The sequence below is a fragment of the Schistocerca nitens genome, chromosome 11 (assembly GCF_023898315.1).
Source record: "Schistocerca nitens isolate TAMUIC-IGC-003100 chromosome 11, iqSchNite1.1, whole genome shotgun sequence".
In the NCBI taxonomy this organism is placed as follows: domain Eukaryota; kingdom Metazoa; phylum Arthropoda; class Insecta; order Orthoptera; family Acrididae; genus Schistocerca; species Schistocerca nitens.
The window spans coordinates 178,468,604-178,492,948 of NC_064624.1; the positions used below are offsets into that span (position 1 = coordinate 178,468,604).

General features: G+C 43.1%; 1 protein-coding gene across 4 annotated transcripts in view; it reads left to right on the forward strand.

Moving 5' to 3' along the window:
• The window catches only part of LOC126213337 (poly [ADP-ribose] polymerase tankyrase-like), a 68,399-nt gene that overhangs the window by 37,161 nt on the left and 6,893 nt on the right, over positions 1-24,345 (forward strand). For all 4 annotated transcript variants that reach the window (XM_049941032.1, XM_049941031.1, XM_049941033.1 and 1 more), the window contains one exon: positions 15,028-15,601. In XM_049941032.1, the coding sequence (XP_049796989.1) occupies positions 15,039-15,601 (563 nt within the window). In that variant the 5' untranslated portion in view covers positions 15,028-15,038. The remainder of the gene's footprint in view (positions 1-15,027; positions 15,602-24,345) is intronic.

Consider the following 24,345-nt stretch of genomic DNA (forward strand, 5'->3'; position numbering starts at 1 on the left):
TAGCACTAGTACCTGTGTTTGCAGTGCAGTGCGGGTGTTTCAGAGCCAGTAGCCCTCACGTGAACATCAGATAAACTGACAGTTGCTGCCACTGTGAACCTTCCAGTATCTCCAAAGGCAGAGCCCGCTAAAAAATAAGGCAGTGTCTCCACTGCTGCTTTGGTAGCTCCTCCAAATTCCTCCATCTAAAAAAAAAAAAAAAAAAAAAAAAAAAAATTGGAGAAACTTGTACTACAGGCAAAAATAGGTGGTAAATTGTTGGATACTGTTGATGCCATTAGACTTTTTGGCTCTGCTGCTTCTGACTCCACTTCTCTGCTCATTCCTCGGTTACTGACCTACAAGCAGTAGCTGTTGCAGTTCATGTGTTTCAGATCATCACTATTTGCTCCCTCTATTTATCTCTGCTGGATGCAACAGACTCTTGCAGGCCTTATTGAACAACTCCCCTGTCCATTTATCCTTCTGGCCGATTTCAGTGCCCGTAATGTACAGGGTGATTCAAAAAGAATACCACAACTTTAGGAATTTAAAACTCTGCAACGACAAAAGGCAGAGCTAAGCACTATCTGTCGGCGAATTAAGGGAGCTATAAAGTTTCATTTAGTTGTACATTTGTTCGCTTGAGGCGCTGTTGACTAGGCGTCAGCGTCAGTTGATGCTAAGATGGCGACCGCTCAACAGAAAGCTTTTTGTGTTATTGAGTACGGCAGAAGTGAATCGACGACAGTTGTTCAGCGTGCATTTCGAACGAAGTATGGTGTTAAACCTCCTGATAGGTGGTGTATTAAACGTTTACAGAGAATTGGTGTTTGTGCAAAGGGAAAAGTTCTGGACGGCCGAGAACGAGTGATGAAAATGTAGCACGCATCCAGCAAGTATTTGTTCGCAGCCTAGGAAAATCGACTCGCAGAGCTAGCAGAGAGCTGCAAATTCCACAATCAACTGTATGGAGAGTTGGCACTTATCTGTCCATAACTACCTGAACGTCAACTACCCGAGGCGATGGATCGGCCGCCAGGCAGCCCGTGACAGAGCACTTCATCACTGGCCTCCAAGAAGCCATGATCTGACCCCCTGCGATTTTTTCTTATGGGGGTATGTTAAGGATATGGTGTTTCGGCCACCTCTCCCAGCCACCATTGATGATTTGAAACGAGAAATAACAGCAGCTATCCAAACTGTTACGCCTGATATGCTACAGAGAGGTTGGAACGAGTTGGAGTATCGGGTTGATATTCCTAGAGTGTCTGGAGGGGGCCATATTGAACATCTCTGAACTTGTTTTTGAGTGAAAAAAAAAACCTTTTTAAATACTCTTTGTAATGATGTATAACAGAAGGTTATATTATGTTTCTTTCATTAAATACACATTTTTAAAGTTGTGGTATTCTTTTTGAATCACCCTGTATAATGGGGCACAAGCTATACTTGCCCCGGGGTCGAGTATTGGAGAACCTCGTGACATCTCGGGAGCTGTTCGTCCTCGACGTGAGCAGTCCCACTCGTTTGTCAGCTGCTACGGGGTCATCCTCAGTCATCGACCTCTCTTTCTGCTCTCCCGCCCTTGCAGACTCGTTGCTGTGGGAAGCGACGGATGGCCTTCATTCCAGTGACCACTTTCCACTGTGGATCCACGTACTGGACTGAGGAGTAGTTGAATAGAAGTAAACGCAGTGGATGATCAGCGAGGCTTACTGGGCGCCGTTCGGCCAGCCGGCTGTGCTCGAATGCTGTAACAGCATCCGGAAGTGGGTGGTCCACATCGCAAGAGTGATCCGTTGTGCCGCTTACCTAGCCATTACAAAGTTCTCGAATCTCCTCAGGAGGTGACCTGTACCTTGGTGGACAGATGAGTGTCGTGCAGCAATTTAGGACAGGTGTGCAGCTCTTAGACAGTTAAATGCTGGCAAAGAGAGGAAAACCTCAGGGCGTTTAGAGTCGTGAAGGCCAAGGCTCGACACGTAATTACGGAGAGCTGTAAACAGCATTGCAAGCGTTCCTGGACTCTTACCAACCATTCCACTTGCTCTATTAAAATATGGGAAGCCATCCGGCAGACTTCCAGTGAATGCAGTCGTTTACCAACAGCAGCAGTGGCGAAACAGGACTGTCTCCAAACAACACCCGGAGACATCGTTCAGACACTGGCGTAACATTTTGCAACAACTACTGCCAGTGCAAGCCAGGACCCAATGTTTGGTCGCTACTGTGCGACTGCTGAGAGGGGCAAGTTGGACTTGAGATCCAACTGTGCTGAGCCCTACATTTCTCCTTTCTCCATGTGGGAGTCGGAATTGGCACTGTCTGAGACTCGTGACACTTCACCCGATCACGATCAAATCCGGCACTGCAGGCTTCAACATTAGCAAGCAGCGTCGGAGGAAATCCTCTACGAATGCTTCAGTCTTATACGGCAGACAGGTAACTTTCCGAACTCGTGGAGGAAGGCAATTTTAGTACCTCTCCTCAATTGAGGAAAGGACCGCATGTGTCACAGCAGTTACAGCAGTATCAGCTTAAGGAGCTGTGTAGAAAAGATCCTGGACTGAATGGTTGACCATCGTATGATATGGTTATTGTAGACCAGGCAACTCCTTAGCCACACTCAGTATGGATTCTGGAGATTTCAGTGCAGTGTCAACAACCTGACCCTGTTAGAGGTGGCTATTCAAAATGCTTTCCCATATAAACATCACTGTATCAGCATTTTTTTTTTTCATCAGTCTACTGACTGGTTTGATGCGGCCTGCCACGAATTCCTTTCCTGTGCTAACCTCTTCATCTCAGAGTAGCACTTGCAACCTACGTCCTCAATTATTTGCTCGACGTATTCCAATCTCTGTCTTCCTCTACAGTTTTTGCCCTCTACAACTCCCTCTAGTACCATGGAAGTCATTCCCTCATGTCTTAGCAGATTTCCTATCATCCTGTCCCTTCTCCTCATCAGTGTTTTCCACATATTCCTTTCCTCTCCGATTCTGCGTAGAACCTCCTCATTCCTTACCTTATCAGTCCACCTAATTTTCAACATTCGTCTATAGCACCACATCTCAAATGCTTCGATTCTCTTCTGTTCCGGTTTTCCCACAGTCCATGTTTCACTACCATACAATGCTGTACTCCAGACGTACATCCTCAGTAATTTCTTCCTCAAATTAAGGCCGGTATTTGATATTAGTAGACTTCTCTTGGCCAGAATTGCCTTTTTTGCCATAGCGAGTCTGCTTTTGATGTCCTCCTTGCTCCGTCCGTCATTGGTTATTTTACTGCCTAGGTAGCAGCATTCCTTAACTTCATTGACTTCGTGACCATCAATCCTGATGTTAAGTTTCTCGCTGTTCTCATTTCTACTACTTCTCATTACCTTCGTCTTTCGCCGATTTACTCTCAAACCATACTGTGTACTCATTAGACTGTTCATTCCGTTCAGCAGATCATTTAATTCTTCTTCGCTTTCACTCAAGATAGCAATGTCATCAGCGAATCGTATCATTGATATCCTTTCACCTTGTATTTTAATTCCACTCCTGAACCTTTCTTTTATTTCCATCATTGCTTCCTCGATGTACAGATTGAAGAGTAGGGGCGAAAGGCTACAGCCTTGTCTTACACCCTTCTTAATACGAGCACTTCGTTCTTGATCGTCCACTCTTATTATTCCCTCTTGGTTGTTGTACATATTGTATATGACCCGTCTCTCCCTATAGCTTACCCCTACTTTTTTCAGAATCTCGAACAGCTTGCACCATTTTATATTGTCGAACGCTTTTTCCAGGTCGACAAATCCTATGAAAGTGTCATGATTTTTCTTTAGCCTTGCTTCCATTATTAGCCGTAATGTCAGAATTGCTTCTCTCGTCCCTTTCCTTTTCCTAAAGCCAAACTGATTGTCAGCTAGCACATTCTCAATTTTCTTTTCCATTCTTCTGTATATTATTCTTGTAAGCAGCTTCGATGCATGAGCTGTTAAGCTGATTGTGCGATAATTCTCGCACTTGTCAGCTCTTGCCGTCATCGGAATTGTGTGGATGATGCTTTTCCGAAAGTCAGATGGTATGTCGCCAGACTCATATATTCTACACACCAACGTGAATACTGCTTGGAAACACAGTATTCTCGCAACAACTGCATCAGTGAGGCTTTCGTGGCCACCTCTCCATTTTCCTATGCTCTTTTCTGTCTGTGGTTTTTTAAGACCTGATTTGGTGACATGCTGTCTGATCATTTTGAGCAGGAGAATGGTGTCCCTCAGAGCAGTGTTTTAAGTGTTACCCTCTTTGTGAAAGCCATAAACGGTGTCACGTCTATGGTAAGGAGTCCTGTACAGTTCTCCTTATTTGTGGATAATTTTGCTGTTTTCTAGTCCTCCTTCAGTGTTGCAATAGCGAGCCGTCAGTTGAAACTTGTGTCTGTAATATTTAATATCTATTCCGAGAATGTCTAAGAATTACGTCAAAGTATACACACCTACGAAGCGACAGTGTCTGTGACGACAGTACTAAAATAATGACACGAGAATGAAGTGCATTCTCTAATTGGTGATTAATTATTAAAATAAATTTACCACAATCTTTGAAAATGTTACCCAAAATGTAAGCTAAGCTACATAGTTCGCTGTTAGGCCATAACTGCAAGTTGCTACAACTGAAAGAATATAGAAATAGTGTGTGTTTTGGTCAAAGGGCATAAGTGTCATTGCTCTGAATTCTGTTTTTGTTTGACACAGCACACTGTTTTTAGATGGTAGAGGCGGAGAATACAACTGCTTTGTTTACATTGGAGAAAATTTGTGTTTTTCTTGTCTGACACGTGGACTATAGTGTGGAACATATTCCGTATATCACTCTTCCTGTAACGGTACGCATTTGCAATTGTAGACACTGCATCGCTTAATTTTCGTCTCGCATCCTCCAGTCTCACAAAGCACAGCTTTGTTCAAGGCCATCTGATCCAAACAGTTGGTCATTTTGGCTTATCAGTGCTCGTGGTCTTGCGGTAGCGTTCTCGCTTCCCACGCATGGGGTCCCGGGTTCGATTCCCAGCGGAGTCAGGGATTTTCTCTGCCTCGTGATGACTGGGTGTTGTGTGTTCTTCATCATCATCGATTCGCAAATCGCCGAAGTGGTGTCAACTAAAAAGGACTTGCAATACGGCGGCCGAACGTCCCCGCATGGGGCCTCCCGGCCAACAGTGCCACACCACCATCATCATCATCATCATCATCATCATCATAAGTGCTAATTCACAACAGCAACACTGTGCTCTTGACTTCCATATTAAGTCACAATTTGTCTCTCTTCCAAATGCTTCAGCAAGACTGAACGAGTTGCCAGACAGGATGTGACTGCAGTAGCACAGTTCTTTATCTTGTCATACTCGCGGAATTACAGCGGGAATGAAGAAAGCCAATATAACACTGATGTAACAGTGGCGCCTGGGTTTGTAAAGGGTGCAACCCACATCATTAGACTCGTACTTGCTCCAGTTTCTGATCTCTAGTGTTGTTGTTGTTGTTGTTGTTGTTGTTGTTGTCGTCTTTAGTCCTGAGACTGGTTTGATGCAGCTCTCCATGCTACTCTATCCTGTGCAAGCTTCTTCATCATTTAACCATACAGTAAAGTGGGTAGTTAATTTATTCAGCGGAGTGCTAAAGGCATCCCATGTTAGCAGTTTTTACTTGACTGAACTGCTTTTAATGTCAATGATGGGCTGGTTTTGCTTGTGGCAATATCCTGGGAGGGAACTTAAAAGTCTCAATGGAAAACAGTGTGAGATAAAATTTGCATAAAATCCTAAATATGCTCAGACTGACTGGTTGTCCTGTATAGAGGGATTTTTGTTTGAGTGTGAGCAGTTGCGGAACCCATCGGGCAGCATGGCCTTAAAAATATTCAAAATGTGGAACGCAACACGACGAAAATGATTTTAACTTTTTTACTATAACCTTGATTGTGACACACTGATCTTCAAACATAACGGCCTCCACTTCTCTTGTGATTGCCATAACCAGTGCAATGCTGGTGCATTGTTGCTGTAAACTTGTAGCAATTATTGTTTTAGCATTGTTCCTCTTCAAATGCAGAAAAAATGATTTTTCTGTGTCCCAGGATTGCAGACCTGTGCCTGAGGAAAAAACAAAAATTAATTATGTGACTATCTTTTTGATGTTATAATTTATTTATTTATTTATCGTATCCAAGACATCACCATTTTACAAAAAAAAAAAAAAAAATTATATTACAATGCAAGAGAAGCAGTTATAATACAATAATACATGGTTATAAGGTAAATTAACTACAATAATATAGAAAAGTTTGTAACATATAATGATAAGCGCTAAGGATGCGAAACAGAGCGATTTTCATATCCCACGTGAAGCCCAATACACTGCAGCTTGAATAGCCTTGTCATTTGCTTCAAATAGGTCTCGAGTCGAACACGGGTTGTTTAGTTTCCTGCAGACCAGTAGGTGTCGTGGGTCTTGCTGTTCTCCACACTCGCAGGGCTCGTCTGCACTGATGTAGCCCCATTTTTCCGAGTTTGCCCTGCATCTCGATACGCCTGTTCGTAGTCTATTCAGGGCTTTCCAGGTCGTATATGGGAGTTCAGAGCCAGCTGTGGGTTCTTCCCTGGGGCTATTCCCTGGTCTTCCTGGGTCCACATTGTACCACAGCTCTTCTCGTCGTGCTCTAGGCGATAAAAGAGGTGCTTCAGTTGTTCGTAGGAAACTCTTCCTCGATTTAAGTTGGCGAGGTTGAAGATTGTATCCGAACATCGGATGCCTGGGATCTGTCTCCTGTTTATGTTTCTCGATTTCTGCGGCAGCCCTTCTTCTGATGTCTGGCGGGGCTATGCCCGTGAGGTGGTACAGCTGCTTTGTGGGAGTTGGGCGGAGGCATCCTGTCACGATGCGTCCAGTCTCATCCGATGCTATATTTACTTGTTCAGCGTGGGTGGAATTTTGCCAAACGGGTGCCGAGTACTCCGCAGTGGAGAAACATAAAGCTAAAGCTGACGTGCGGAGAACTGTAGGTTGCGTTCCCCATCTGCTATTTGTTAGCTTGCGGATGATGTTGTTCCTGGCACTCACTTTCATCTTTGTGGCCAAACAGTGTTCCTTGTAGGTGAGAGCACGGTCAAGTTTAATCCCAAGATATTTTGGTGTGTCGCAGTGAGATAGATGTTGTCCCTCCCAGCTTATGTTGAGTTTCCTCCTTGCTTCCTTGATGTTATAATTAAAACTTTGACATACACCTTGTCTGCAGGAGCAATGATTTATATTTTATTCCAATAATGTAAGCACTCTGATGCTCTGCACCTTCATTTTTCAATCATATGTTAGCAATATAATGAATATTATTAAAGACTGTAAAATGTCACATCACCTTTGAGTCTTAGATCCATTCATACAGCAAGGGGAAAAAATCACAGTTTATAAACACTAAGTTTAGCAATGATAAAACTGTAATGTTTTGGTCCACAACGTATTTAGGCTGTGTATACTCTGAAACTGTCAAAAGTGAAGAGGGTGCCCTTACTCTTGATTTCACTAACCAAGGTAACCATTGCTCCAGATTTCTACCATTGCTTGAACTACTGGCAAGCAGAACTGACAGTTCTCTTCATTACAGGCAGACTTTTGCATGTCAAGTATTTAAACCTACCAGTGGTTGTATACGTATAGGGTAGCTGTGCAGTTTTGCTGGATCACCACTTGAAAATGCTGTTGTAGGATTTATTCTTAAAATGAGCAGCCAGATGCTTCTTCGTTGTCAGTTCAAAATTGGAAGTTCACCAATTTTTAATTGCGTGCTTAAGACCTTTAACGGTGATGACCAGATCTCTTACAGTATCTAATATTTACAAACAGGTAGTTAGTGCTGAGACATGCAGAGCTCATCTCATCATAAAGTAAAAGAGCACACAGTACAGATGAAGTGATCAAAGGTTGCTTCACACACTATTTTGTAAATAGAGCTCACAACAGTTAATATAACCGCCAACAATCCTCAGCTAAACCGAAATTATACATTTTGATGACTATTTATACCCATTCAGTCCTCGTTAGGCAAAATCAGAACTCGTGCAGCCACTGAAAAGCGTGTGCTTTAGCCTTATAAAGACTAGCTTTAGGATATTGTTCAACTTCATTAATTTACACTACTGCCCATTAAAATTGCTACACCAAGAAGAAATGCAGATGATAAACGGGTATTGATTCGATAAATATATTATACTAGAACTGACATTTGATTACATTTTCACGCAATTTGGGTGCATAGATCCTGAGAAATCAGTACCCGGAACAACCACCTCTGGCCGTAATAACGGCCTTGATACGCCTGGGCACTAAGTAAAACAGAGCTTGCATGGCGTGTACAGGTACAGTTGCCCATGCAGCTTCAACACGATACCACAGTTCATCAAGAGTAGTGACTGGCGTATTGTGATGAGCCAGTTGCTCGGCCACCTCCATTGACCAGACGTTTTCAATTGGTGAGAGATCTGGAGAATGTGCTGGCCAGGGCAGCAGTCGAATATTTCCTGTATCTACAAAGGCCCGTACAGGACCTGCAACATGCGGTCGTGCATTATCCTGCTGAAATGTAGGGTTTCGCAGGGATTGAATGAAGGGTAGAGCCACGGGTCGCAACACATCTGAAATGTAATGTCCACTGTTTAAAGTGCCGTCAATGTAAACAAGAGGTGACAGTGATGTGTAAACAATGGCACCCCATACCATCACGCCGGGTGATACGCCAGTATGGCGATGACGAATACACGCTTCCAATGTGCATTCACCACAATGTCGCCAAACACGGATGCGACCATGATGATGCTGTAAACAGAACCTGGATTCATCTGAAAAAATGACATTTTGCCATTCGTGCACCCAGGTTCATCATCGAGTACACCATCGCAGGCGCTCCTGTCTGTGATTCAGCATCAAGGGTAACCACAGCCACAGTCTCAGAACTGCAAACATCGTCAAACTGTTCGTGCAGATGGTTGTTGTCTTGCAAACGTCCACATCTGTTGACTCGGGGATCGAGACGTGGCTGCACGATCCGTTACAGCCATGCGGATAAGATGCCTGTCATCTCGACTGCTAGTGATACGAGGCCTTTGTGATCCAGCACGGCGTTCCGTATTACCCTCCTGAACCCACCGATTCCATATTCTGCTAATAGTCATTGGATCTCGACCAACACGAGCATCGATGTCGCGATACGATAAACCGCAATTGCGATAGGCTACAATCCGACCTTTATGAAAGTCAGAAACGTGATGGTACGCATTTCTCCTCCTTACACGAGGCATCACAACAACATTTCACCAGGCAACGCCGGTCAACTGCTGTTCGTGTATGAGAAATAGGTTGGAATCATTCCTCATGTCAGCACGTTGTAGGTGTCGCCACCGGTGCCAACCTTGTGTGAATGCTCTGAAAAGCTAATCATTTGCATATCACAACATCTTCTTCCTGTTGGTTAAATTTCGTGTCTGTAGCATGTCATCTTCGTGGTGTAGCAATTTTAATGGCCGGTAGTGTATAATAGTTTGTGAATTCTATAGCTAAGAATGTCTACCTTTCACTGGCTGACAAGTTTATTATTATATTTTGTTTATACATTATTGCTCTTGAGCTGCATTTATCGACATATGCAATACTAATTTGTGCTCACACAGTTGGGAGTTTGATTTATGACCATAGGAACCATCTTGTAGACAGAAATTTAGTCATTGAAAATTTAGTAATTTTTAATGAATGACTGTTGCTCATCAAAACAAGTGTCACTGGATTCGGAAAAATCAGGAGATCAAAAGCATATCAACAGATACCCGAACCTTGATGGTTTGGCTATAATTGGCACTGAAAGTTAAGTCCAGATGAAATCTTTAATTATCAAATGGAAAAAATGTGCGTTGCATTATTTCGAGCCCTGTCCATACCTCCAAGTTTCGTCAAGGTTGTTTGTTTACATCCGAGAATGTTCCCTTTTGGGCAAAATACAGCAATCAAAACCACTGCATTTCAATAGCTGTACGGGATGTAATTGTCGGTGACTTCGGCCAGTTATGGACTACCTAAAGAAACTTGTTGATTCTCTTCCTCACTGAATTGGGACCATTATCAAGGCTATAGTTGGTGTTGCACATTACGGGTGTGATGTCTCGTGAAGGTGACTAAATTGTGTCTAGTGTGCTTAGTAGAGAGAGAGAGAGAGAGAGAGAGAGAGAGAGAGAGAGAGAGAGAGAGAGAGAAAATATTAATGGTAAGCTCTTTCTAGCAGTGAAAGAACTTAAATAGTTAAAATTTGAAAAGTGTGAAATTTTTGTAATACACTCCTGGAAATTGAAATAAGAACACCGTGAATTCATTGTCCCAGGAAGGGGAAACTTTATTGACACATTCCTGGGGTCAGATACATCACATGATCACACTGACAGAACCACAGGGACATAGACACAGGCAACAGAGCATGCACAATGTCGGCACTAGTACAGTGTATATCCACCTTTTGCAGCAATGCAGGCTGCTATTCTCCCATGGAGATGATCGTAGAGATGCTGGATGTAGTCTGTGGAACGGCTTGCCATGCCATTTCCACCTGGCGCCTCAGTTGGACCAGCGTTCGTGCTGAACGTGCAGACCTCGTGAGACGACGCTTCATCCAGTCCCAAACATGCTCAATGGGGGACAGATCCGGAGATCTTGCTGGCCAGGGTAGTTGACTTAACACCTTCTAGAGCACGTTGGGTCGCACGGGATACATGCGGACGTGCATTGTCCTGTTGGAACAGCAAGTTCCCTTGCCGGTCTAGGAATGGTAGAATGATGGGTTCGATGACGGTTTGGATGTACCGCGCACTATTCAGTGTCCCCTCGATGATCACCAGTGGTGTACGGCCAGTGTAGGAGATCGCTCCCCACACCATGATGCTGGGTGTTGGCCCTGTGTGGCTCGGTCGTATGCAGTCCTGATTGTGGCGCTCACCTGCACAGCGCCAAACACGCATACGACCATCATTGGCACCAAGGCAGAAGCGACTCTCATCGCTGAAGACGACACGTCTCCATTCGTCCCTCCATTCACGCCTGTCGCGACACCACTGGAGGCGGGCTGCACGATGTTGGGGTGTGAGCGGAAGACGGCCTAACGGTGTGCGGGACCGTAGCCCAGCTTCATGGAGACGGTTGCGAATGGTCCTCGCCGATACCCCAGGAGCAACAGTGTCCCTAATTTGCTGGGAAGTGGTGGTGCGGTCCCCTACAGCACTGCGTAGGATCCTACGGTCTTGGCGTGCATCCGTGCGTCGCTGCGGTCCGGTCCCAGGTCGACGGGCACGTGCACCTTCCGCCGACCACTGGCGACAACATCGATGTACTGTGGAGACCTCACGCCCCACGTGTTGAGCAATTCGGCGGTACGTCCACCCGGCCTCCCGCATGCCCACTATACGCCCTCGCTCAAAGTCCGTCAACTGCACATACGGTTCACGTCCACGCTGTCGCGGCATGCTACCAGTGTTAAAGACTGCGATGGAGCTCCGTATGCCACGGCAAACTGGCTGACACTGACGGCGGCGGTGCACAAATGCTGCGCAGCTAGCGCCATTCGACGGCCAACACCGCGGTTCCTGGTGTGTCCGCTGTGCCGTGCGTGTGATCATTGCTTGTACAGCCCTCTCGCAGTGTCCGGAGCAAGTATGGTGGGTCTGACACACCGGTGTCAATGTGTTCTTTTTTCCATTTCCAGGAGTGTAGAATGAGAAAACAGTGCCCAAATTGATTTCTCACACCATTACACAATGCAATAGTAACGTGAATGTTACTGCAGAATGGACATAAATCACTCTGAAGTTAGGAAGTGGTGTGGTTGACTGAATTTTTGCACATGTAAATAAGTAGAACTTTCATGTTTCTTTGATTTTGGGCAGAAATATGGCCTCACACCTAGAAACTAACAATTGGTCATGTGTGAGTAGGAGTCATGTACTGAGGGTTCTATGCAAACTTAATTATACATACATAAGAATCGCAACGATGTTTGTGTGTTATTGTTATCGAAACTGGCAACATATTAATCCTGGAAATTCAGAGACCGTGTTAAATTCTGTACAGTAGTCCTCAGGCCAGCCCAGGCGTACAAAAAGAAGCGAGCAGGGGACTAAAGTCGATACATGTAGAGAGAGATGATTTAATAAAACCTTTTTTATTTTCCTTCCTGGAAGATACAAACTGTGTGCAAAGGATTTTCTTTTGAAAATGTATGTGGTAGATATTGATATTATACTCAAAAATTAGAGCAGAAACTTGACTTGGCAGTCTTGCAAGGCCCAGAATTGTTTTAGAACTGACTTTGTGTTTGTGGCAAGAATTTAGAGCCATATTGACTGCTAATCGACTGAGTCTGTTTCAAAATCCTTTACGTATAAGGAAATCTTTTTGTGTATGTTAAGTACAAAACAAGGTGACGCCCAGGGCTTATAAGTAGTCTTCACTGAGGTGTCTTCAGGCTTGGACACTTCTTACAAGGGAACCACCCCATCGCACCCCCCTCAGATTTAGTTACAAGTTGCCACAGTGGATAGGCCTCGAAAAATTGGACACAGATCAATTGCGAAAACAGGAAGAAGTTGTGTGGAACTGTGAAAAAATAAGCAAAATATACAAACTGAGTAGTTCAGTGGAAGATAGGCAACATTAAGTACGATGGGAGCGCAGGAGCGCAGTGGTCTCGTGGTAACGTGAGCAGCTGCGGAAGGTCCTTCGTTCAAACCTTCCATCGAGTGAAGAGTTTAATTTTTTATTTTCAGTTTATGTGACAAACTCTTCTGTTTTCATCACTTTTTTTGGGAGTGATTATCACATCCACAAGAAAACCTAAATCGGGCAAGGTAGAAGAATCTTTTTACCCATTCGCCAAGTGTACAAGTTAGGCGGGTCGGGAACATATTCCTGTCATGTGACTCACATGGCGTCACCAGTGTCATATAGAATATATCAGCCGTGTTTTCCTGTGGAGGAATCGGTTCACCTATGACCTTGCGATCAAATGTTTTCGGTTCCCATTGGAGAGGCACGTCCTTTCGCCTACTAATCGCACGGTTTTGCGATGCGGTCGCAAAACACAGACACTAAACTTATTACAGTGAACAGAGATGTCAATGAACGAACGGACAGATAATAACTATGCAAAAATAAAGTAAAATTTTCAGTCGAGGGAAGATTTGAACCAAGGACCTCTCGTTCCGCAGCTGCTCACGCTACCACGGGACCACGGCGCTCCTAAGCCCCCAATGTCAATTATGGGGCTTATCTGGCCCATGGACTACTCAGTTTGTATATTTTGCTTATTTTTTCACAGTTCCACGCAACTTCTTCCTGTTTTCTCAATTGATCTGTGTTCAGTTTATCAAGGCCTATCGACTATGCCAACTTATAACTAAATCTGAGGGGGCTGCGATGGGGAGGTTCCCTTGTTAGCAGGTACAGAGTATTAAGTGTTAAGCAATACTGGAGCACACGAGACAGTTTCGAGGAAAGAAATTTCTTACTTGATCTAATTTCCTCAGTGCACAACAAGCACCAAAAGTTACGAACCTGGCAGAGAAAACAACTTAGAACGTAGATCCCTCTTGGTGTTTTACAGCAGAAGCAGTGCGTGTCACACTGCAGAGTGTGGAGATAAGTGCGAATATGGGGTAAATGAGTGAGCAAGTATCACAGCTGAAAAGCTTACAGGAAAGCCACAGTGTGGCGGTTGGTTACCTGTGGGCTCGCATCTCACTGTCGAGTCGGGCAGGAGTGGCTGGCAGTGAGAGATGACAAGCTGTGCTCGAGGAAACCAACTCTGTGATGTACCTCACACCAGTCGCTCGACGGCACAGTCACCTTGAACTGTCTCTGATATGTATACTGTGTATAAATGCGTGGCTTTATATTTGCCTTTGCCCTTGCCACAGCCCCTGTAGGCTGTGGTGGTTGTGGCATACAAAGCGCCTCGTGCCACATTTTAATACTGTATTTCATATCCTTACAAGATGATAGCATTAAACTTGACTGGTGACCTGTGCTCTGTATTGGATGACAATGAGTGGAATGTATAGGAGGATGTAAAATCGGAGTGTAGGCTTTCTCAATGAAATTCATTGATAAAATATTCTTAAGTTATCAGCCAAGTTGTGGTATCGTGTTGCTGCAACGTTTTGACGAGTTTCCTACTTGTCGTCCTCAGGTGAAGATGACGAATGGAAAACTGGAAATACTGCAGTAGCACACCACCACAACTTGGCTAATTATCAGAGATTTCTTAAAACGTCTAAAATGTGGGTCATCTGGATCACGGACTAAGCCCATAGACTGGAGAGTTTAGTGTCACCAAGTGGTGGACTTGTCCTCTTTTCGTGCAGTGACGATCCAGCCACATGCATCTCTCTTTTGTTTTCTCAGTCACTGCTTCATTAACTTGATTCCCTATTTTAAGCATTTTAGGTACTGTCGTGCATAAGTTTTGGATTAGGGTGAGGGTGAAGGTGCTTAACTTTTCAGACTTTTTAACTAAATCTGTCTTATCAAATTTAGTATGGACATAGGGGTTGCACTGTCTTGCACCAAACAGTCCTGTTGTCATCACACAAAAAATAACTATTGATGTACTTTCTTTTTCTACAACAGTAAACAATGTTTCATTATGCATTGTTATGCACAATATTTGAGATAAAGCCTTTTCTTGGAATGAATCCTGACATGTCCAGAAGCAGTTCTGATCATGGCTCTGAAGGATAATTGTTTCAGTTTCTTATACAAGTGATTCAACAGTGAAGTCGGGATCTGTACAGTGCTGGAATAATTTAGTCATTTCACGGTTTAAGAAGTAAGAGGACAGAAAGGCAAGTAGCTGCGGCTAACTTACAAACAACAATTCTGCTAAAGAAGGACAAATTAGATGTATTAAGAGAGAATGATTTACTGTTTAGTAACCTTCGAAAATTGAAGCTACGTCGTACGTGTTTCAGGAGGTACTGCAATGGCAGCGAGAAACTCTAAGGACGGCAGTTTCGCGAGTGACATGTGCGCTCTGCTAACCTCTCGCGAGGGTGCGGACGTGACTCTGGTGGTCGGCGCCTCGCAGCTGCCGGCGCACAGTCTCGTATTAGCAGCGAGGAGCCCGGTATTTGCCGCCATGTTGCGGATCGACACGAAAGAAGCCGGCAGCCGCCAAATTGAGATAACCGACGTGCGGGAAGATGTGTTGTGGCAGTTGCTGTGTTTCGTGTATACCGACACAGTTCCGAAACTGGGAAGAATGGCAGCGGAACTGTTACGTGCTGCCGATAAGTACGACCTGCCGTTGCTCAAAAAGAGGTGTGAGGAGCAACTGGCGCTGGACCTGAGTGTGGACAACGCCGCCGCCACCTCACTCCTCGCCGTGCTGCACTCGTGTCCGGTGCTCAGAAGTGCCACCGTGGACTTCATAGTGAGGCACCCTGAGGTGATGACCTCTGACGGCTGGATAAAAGTGCTGCGGAACAATGCAGATGCTGCAGCTCAAATTTGCAGTCTCGTGGCGGCAGCAACACCAAAAAACAGGTCTGAGCACCAGTGTGTGTGTGTGTGTGTGTGTGTGTGTGTGTGTGTGTGTGTGTGTGTGTGTGTGTGAAAAATTACAAATAATAATCTTATCTTTTTTAAAAAAAAATTCTTCCAAAGACAAACATTGCACAAGTGGTGTTTCCCTGTCGAAACAGTTCCCCACAGTCGTTTAATGAACAAAGTAAGAGCTTATGGACTATCAGACCAATTGTGTGATTGGATTGTAGAGTTCCTAGATAACAGAACGCAGCATGTCATTCTCAATGGAGAGAAGTCTTCCGAAGTAAGAGTGATTTCAGGTGTGCCGAAGGGGAGTGTCGTAGGACCGTTGCTATTCACAATATACATAAATGACATCGGAAGTTCACTGAGGCTTTTTGCGGATGATATATCGAGAGGTTGTAACAATGGAAAATTGTACTGAAATGCAGGAGGATCTGCAGCGAATTGACGCACGATGCAGGGAATGGCAATTGAATCTCAATGTAGACAAGGGTAATGTGCTGCGAATACATAGAAAGATAGATCCCTTATCATTTAGCTACAAAATAGCAGGTCAGCAACTGGAAGCAGTTAATTCCATAAATTATCTGGAAGTACGCATTAGGAGTGATTTAAAATGGAATTATCATATATAGTTAATCGTTGGTAAAGTAGATGCCAGACTGAGATTCATTGGAAGAATCCTAAGGAAATGCAATCCGAAAACAAAGGAAGTAGGTTACAGTACGCTTGTTCGCCCACTGCTTGAATACTGCTCAGCAGTCTGGGATCCGTACCAGATAGGGTTGATAGAAGAGATAGAGAAGATCCAACGGAGAGCAGTGCGCTTCGTTACAGGATCATTTAGTAATTGCGAAAGCATTACGGAGATGATAGATAAACTCCAGTGGAAGACTCTGCAGGAGAGACGCTCAGTAGCTCGATACGGGCTTTTGTCAAAGTTTCGAGAACATACCTTCACCGAGGAGTCAAGCAGTACATTGCTCCCTCCTACGTATATCTCGCGAAGAGACCGTGGGGATAAAATCAGAGAGATTAGAGCCCACACAGAGGCATACCGACAATCCTCCTTTCCACGAACAATAAGAGACTGGAATAGAAGGGAGAACCGGTAGAGGTACTCAAGGTACCCTCTGCCACACACCGTCAGGTGGCTTGCGGAGTATGGATGTAGATGTAGACGCAGATGTAGACATGGTACTGTTAATTAATCACTTGATTGAATATAGTGTGTTTCAGTCCTGTCTAGCTGAGATGGCAAGTATCTTTGGAACTACTATCAGAGGACTTCCGTATGGCAGGAAGGCACTACCGTTCAATCTGCAAGGTCACTCAGAGCTTTCACAAGTAGCAACCACCGTGTGTGCCCGACAGTGGTCAGATTTTATCTGTTACCTTTAAAATTGGCTGTGAGTGAGTGAGAGGGCTTTTGCGGCACTAGACTACTATCCCCATCTGGTCGTTTTCATTAACCACTTGAAACAAATGTAAGGATGGTTTATTTAGAATCCATTCAGTTGGTCATTGGCCCAAGTGTGATCTCCCTACGACTCGGTCACCCTCAGTGACACCGAACGCTCGGCACATTTTCGTAACACTTGCAATTTATGTACTTTACCTAATGTGCAACAAATGGGTCCCAGCTGGAGATGTGAAAGTCAAGGACAGTCTATTAGAAGAGGTCAGTGAATATGTCTACCTTGGCCAGATTATAAATATGAAGGGAGACATAAGGCCAGAAATCTATCGACACAGGAGTATTTGATCGATGCATTCTTCCTTTGACGACGTATGGCTGCGAGACATGGAGCACGGAGAGCCATGGAGAGATCAGTGTTGGGCTGTACAAGAAAGGATAGGAAAAGGGCAGATGACATCCGGTCTGTGACAAAGGTTAACGACATCTTAGAGACAGTAAGTTCCTTGAAATTGCAGTAGGCTGGCCATGTCACAAGAAGAAAAGACAACAGATGGACGAAGCTAGTACTGGAGTGGAGTCTGAGAGAGTACTGTAGGCCTAGAGGAAGACACCCAGACAGATGGGACAAAGACATAAAGAAGATCGCTGGTAACACCTGGCAGAGAACTGCCCAAGACCGTCCCACTTGGAGAAGACTGCTGAAAGCCTACCTGAATCCACGACTCGAAGAGGCCACATCATTTAATGATTGAATTGGCTGATGATGATGATGATGACGATGACCTAATACGTTAGTGATCCTTTCGCTCATATTGTTAGGCTTTTGTTCTTCAAAATGTGGGAATGATCCACGAAATAAAGGCACTACCTCTGCTATATTGTGAGCTAGCATAATATGTTGGTAATTTGTTTTAACTGTCATTTTATTACACTCAATTATACATCTCTTGCGTTCACTTTAAGAGCACAAAGTGCATAAAGCAATATTGACCAGAATAAATTTTCACTCTTCACAATAGGGTGTGCTGATTTGAAACTTCCTAGCAGCTTAAACCTGTCTGCCAGACCAACAGTCAGACCCGGAATCTTCGACTCTCGTGCACAGATGCTCTTTCCAATTGAGATACTGAGGCACTACTCGTGACCTGGTCTCACATCTTTAACAGTTGTCGAAGTTTAAAGTTGGTGCACGCACCACTCCAGAGTGAAAATTCATTGTGGTAGCAAACTGCCAGTTTGTGACTAACAAGGGGAGGCCACCAATTGTGAAATTCAGATTCGATTCATACTGCGCATAATAAAAGCTCATGGCCAGAGGTGTAATGTGGCAAAGCACCAAGATGCACTTCTCAGCCGTTGTCGAGAAAATCGACAGTTAAAAGAAACCGTTGCGGTGAAATACTCTCTACGATTAATAATGTTCTACACCGTCGTGGCGCAGCGGTAAGCGCTCGGGTTCGTAATCCGAAAGTCGCCGAATCGAATCTCGCGCCATGCAACATTTTTTTATTATTAGTTTTTTTGTAATTCATATATCTAAAAACAAAGATGATGTGACTTACCAAATGAAAGTGCTGCCAGGTCGACAGACACACAAACACAAACACACACACAAAATTCAAGCTTTTGCAACAAACTGTTGCTTCATCAGGAAAGAGGGAAGGAGAGGGAAAGACAAAAGGATGTGGGTTTTAAGGGAGAGGTTAAGGAGTCATTCCAATCCCGGGAGCGGAAAGACTTACCTTAGGGGGGAAAAAAGGACGGGTATACGCGCGCGCACGCACGCACACACACACACACACATATATATATATATATATATATATATATATATATATATATATATATATATATATATATATATATATATATATAAAGAGCTGGCAGGTCGATAGACACACAAATTTTTTCCACGTGGAATGTTTCCCTCTGTTATATATATATATATATATATATATATATATATATATATATATATATATATATAAACTATTAATGAATTGCTTATGCATGTTGGTGAAGGCGGATCACTCTCCAATTGTACCGCCTCCATTTTTCTGTTTGTTTAACAGGGTGTACCAAAGCTCTCCCGTCCGCACTGATTTTCGACGATGTTATAAGTTGCGCTAGGGACCGCATCTACCTTCTTTCGAAGTTAGCAGGCAACTACGCTGTTATGCGGCGGTTCATTTCGGCCCATTCAACATCTGTCCTTCAAGTGTAATGAGCGAGTAACGGAGTTTATATTTCATACCTGCCACAGCAAATTTGTGTTCGTGGGGTCTCTATTCTAATTCAAACGTTTGACTTACGCTATACGTATTCGTTTCGGAATATCGTTTTTACGTCTTCTGTTAACTATACGTGGTTAACATTATGAAGACAATTAACAACATTTTTGAAATACAACTTTGTTTGCGTAAAACATAATGATGTTCGAAGTCGCCAGTTTTTCCGCGACAAACGACTTTCAACAACTTATTATATGCATAATTGTTGCGACTGATTGCCGGGAATTATATACGTGTGTGTGTGTGTTTATACACACATTTGAATTACAAAAAACTAATACTAAAAAAAAAAAAAAAAAGGTTGCATGACGCGAGATTCGATCCGCCGACCTTCAGATTACGAACCGGAGCGCTTATCGCAGTGCCACGACGCTGCGGAAAATTATTAAGCGTACAGAGTATTTCACCACAACGGTTTCTTTTAACTGTCGATTTTCTCGACAACGGCTGAGAAGTGCATCTTAGTGCTTTGCCACATTACACCTCTGGCCATGAGCTTTTATTATGCGCAGTATGAATCGAATCTGAATTTCACAATTGGCGGCGTCCCCTTGTAAGCCCTTTTTCGGCGATATCCTTTCTTGCGGGAGCTCTAGTATGGCAAGGTATGCGTGAGAATTTCTGTGAAGCTTAGAAGGTAGAAGTAGTATCAGTGGAAGTAAAGTCATGAGGTTGTACCTAGATGTCTGTTCATGAAGCATTTCTCCACAAAAGTCAAAGTTTCTGGTTTAGAGTCTCTGTGTTTGAACACAGTTGCAATCTGCCAGGAAGTCTCAAGCACTAAGACAGTCAGTATGCAAAAATGACTGAGACATGGAGGTATAGTAAATACATTGCATAGTGGTGGGAGAAGGTAATATTGCCTAGTCATTGAGCTGTGTTGTGTGTCGTCACTTTTATACCTACATTTCTTGACAACTACACAGGAACTGGACACTCCCTTTTACTTCAGTGTTATTGATCTTTGACCTTACTGTGCAGTAATCAGCTGGATGGTACTTACATCAGTGCCTGACCGCAAATCTGCTGTGAGCAGATAGCGAGTGGCAAGTACCCCACTTCACCATCTTGAGGAATAGGGTGGGGATGTGTGTGCAGACTTGTGTTAATAAGGGAAATTAATCCTGAGGGATGAATATTCATCTGCAGCTGCCAAGTGTTCTTTTAATAAATCACCATCAGTGAAAGACTGCAAGAACTTTGCTAAAAATAGTGCAATTTTGTAGCTCATCCAAATGGCACACTTACTTGATTTTTTTTTTTTTTTTTTTTTTTTTTTTTCTCTTCTTCAGTGTTTCTTTTTGAGCTGAAAAACTACTTCCACGTGCTTATTTTCTACTTCTGTATTCTTTGACTGGTAAGACCTGTAGTGCCTTTGAAAATTAAACTAAATGGAAGAATTCATTGTCATGTGATACACCATAATTTGTGTGAACTCTACTTTTTGTGTAAAAAGACAGATTCCTTGCACTGCGGATAGATATGTGAAGAGACTGTCAGTGTTGCACAATGTTGACTTGACTTTGCTGCTATTAGATGGCACCATTTTTAATTTTTGACACTACTTCACAAACAAAACAGTCTGCATTTTCTCTGAAAGTTTCTTGCAGCTCACAGGTAAGGCACTGTTCCCTGTTATTTTCCTTTTATTAACGTCAACAATCTCTAAGGAAAACACATTTTAAGTGCCATTCGACTCTACCAAGTAATCGGTGTTCAGTGGACTACCTTATTAAAAATACACATAAATCGACGTTTACACGCATTCCAGTCGATATTGACAACCCTATTGGATTATTTTGTTACTTATTTGTATTCACTTATTTTTTAATTTTTTAAAAGGAACTTTAGGATCATAAAATGTGCACGTTAATACATTTTGTTAAGTGCATACATTATATATGTTTGTGCAGGTGTATTTAATTCCTGGACATAAAAATGTCAGCCTACACACAATATTATCACAATTATAAATGAAATAATTAATACAATAGCCCCAAAATATAGTAAATATGGTTTATGTCTTTGGAAGTTCCTAATTAATATGATCGCCCTGGAAATTTGCAGCAAATTTTAAAGGTCCCTTTTACTCCATAGAAATAGGAGCACTTAGTTTTCTTTCTACGAGGTGCGACAATAAAGTAATGAGACTGATGTGAAAAAAATGTTGCTTACCGTTTTAGTCAAGTTTAGTGTTCTCCTTCAAAGTAGTTCCCTTCTGATTGCACACACTTTTTCCAACGCTTCTGCCATTGATGGTAACATTTCTTGACTCATATTCTGTAATATCCTCAAAGACCCTAGTCACCTTTTTGGACATCTTGTGTTGTTTGAAAATAGTGTCCCTTGACCACCATTTTGACTCTTGGAAATAGAAAAAAGTCGCATGGAGCAATACCTAGTGAATGAGGTGGCCGTGGTAGTACTGAAATTTGTTTTGAGGTTAAAAATTGCTGTATTGACAGTAGTATCGGATGGCGCATTATCGTGATGCAGAATCCAATTATCAGCAGTGTTGGCACGGACACGAAGAACTCCTTTTTTTTTGTAGTAATATTGGTTAACTGTTTGTCCAGGAGACACCCACTCTTTATGAACAATTCCCATGGAATTGGAGGTTGATGGTCGTCCACTTCATCTTCAACATTCGTTCTGCCTTCACTAAACATTTTATGCCAACAAAAAACTTGAGCTCTTGACATAAGCTCCTCTCCAAAAGCCTTCTGAAACTTACCGTAAGTTTCACCCAATTTAACACAAAAAGAAATGGCTACCGTTGCGCAGTATTATGCGGTTCGATTTCTGTGACGAGAGACACAAACACGTGTTAACATCTTACAGCACAACCCATGACTGAGCAGTTACATTGATGTATAGCTTGGACTAGAAGCAGCTTATAGACATATGAACCAGAATCCCCCATTGGAAATGCCACTAAAAGCAAATATCTTGGTTTAGGATCATCAAAATTGTCACCATTGTTACCTTCCTCTTTAACCCATTCATCCAACGAATCTTTAGTGGAATACTGTCTGTCTTCGTCAGAGTCAATGGAATCCTGGAACACTGTTTCATTTTTTTACCTATTGTTTTTCACAGTTTCTTTTTCTTCATTTCTCGGTTAACACATGATGAAAGATTTCTTCCGTTGGCAGAGATGTTCTGCCTTCAGTACTGGCGACACACTTTCCTGTCTTTTCCCCTTTTTTGCCGTTGGTGATTTATTCATATCTCCCATTACTGTGGGTGTGGGCTGAGGTTCTGGAGACTCTACCATACCAGACTGTGATGATGGTAGTTTATTAAGGACTTTCTGTGGCTCAAACAGAGAAATTGCACAAACTCAGAATCCAGACTTCAAGCTAGCAGCTGCATTACGATGGATGGTCTCAGTCAATTCACAAACAAGAGCAGGAAAATTGTCCTTTGGAATTGAATTTGGTCTCCTGTCTGCTTTCTGGTGCCATTTTGACAATGCTGCTCTACATGCCATTTGAAGGGTCTTAAAATGCCACATCTAGAGGTTGTAGCTAATGTGGGGGATTTGGATGGAGACAGATGAATTTAGTTTTGTGCTCCTTCCCCATTTTCAGCACCTCTGATGAAAAATGGGAAGACAGTTTGTCACCCAGCACTGCTTTAACTCCTTGTTGTCCCAAGGTATCACAGTAGTCTGGAGCCAGTCTTTGAACGTGACTTCATCGAACTACCCAGACTTCGACCTGTTACATCTGTTCCCTTAGGCCCTCCTTGTGTCAAAGTATCCCACATATGTTCAGATTTGTAAACGACATATGCAGGTAGGAGTTCGCCATTGATTGCATCGGCAAACATAGCACTCATTGCTGATTTAGAAGAGTTCATTATACTGGTTATCACATTTAGCATTCAACCGCGATTTTTATATATATTTTAACAACGCGTTTCGAGAGACAATGCTCTCATCATCAGGTTGTAAAATCTATGTCGCGAAATTAAACGTACTAAAAAGACAAAATACCATCACCAATAGTTGGTGGGTCCATAGAGTAAAAAAGAGAATTAAAAGTATATTGGACTGTGGGTCCTCGTCTTACATTAAAGTTGTTGACGCAGGTCGATGGCCGTCCCATAGCTACCAAATATGCTGTCGACTGCGCCGGCTCGGGTGCTGTTGTGGACTAACGTGCCTAGGTGTTGTGGCGTGGTTACCGCCGTGTGCTTGACGGTAACGCTATGCTATTGGGCGCCTCATTTCCTTACTGCATTGGTCTGCCATCGTTAGCCTCTCGCAACTCTGTCATTGACATGCTACAAGTTTTAAGTCGCATGCCTGCCCTAAAATAATTCTAAAAACCCGCTAAAAAATCTCATTTCTTTAAAGTTATCTTGTACGTTTAGGATATTGCTTTGTTTCTTTTCATGGATAGCTATCTCGAATTCCTCTAGTAAGTCAAGTTTCCTCCCTTTCTTTTCTACATGCAATATTTCTACGTTGTCTTCTATGCTATTAAGGGGATGGCCTGTTTCATATATATGGTTCGCAACAGCTGATTTGTCATAATTTCCTAACCTGAACGCATCTTTATGTTCTTTATACCGGATCGCGAATGATCTTCCTGTCTGCCCTATATATTTTGCATCACACGTTCTGCACTGAATCTTATAAACTCCCGATCTTTCAAACTTATTTCTCTTCTCGCCAATATCGTGCTTAAGGCTATACCTCACTAGGTTATTAGTCTGAAAGGCTATTTTGACATCGTATGGCTTAAAAATATTTGCTATCTTTTGTGAGACTTTTCCGTAGTATGGCATCGTGATAATTTTCGCTTTCTCTCCATCAGGTTTATTCTTTTTGCGCTTATTACATTTTCGTAACAGTTTTTTAACTATATCTATTCTGTAACCGTTATTCTTCGCTATTCTCTTAACGGTGTTAATTTCAGTCTCCCTATCTTTTTCACTCATAGGTATATTGACTGCCCTATGCACGAGACTACGGAAAGCAGCTTCTTTATACGCCTGCGGATGGCATGAATCATTCG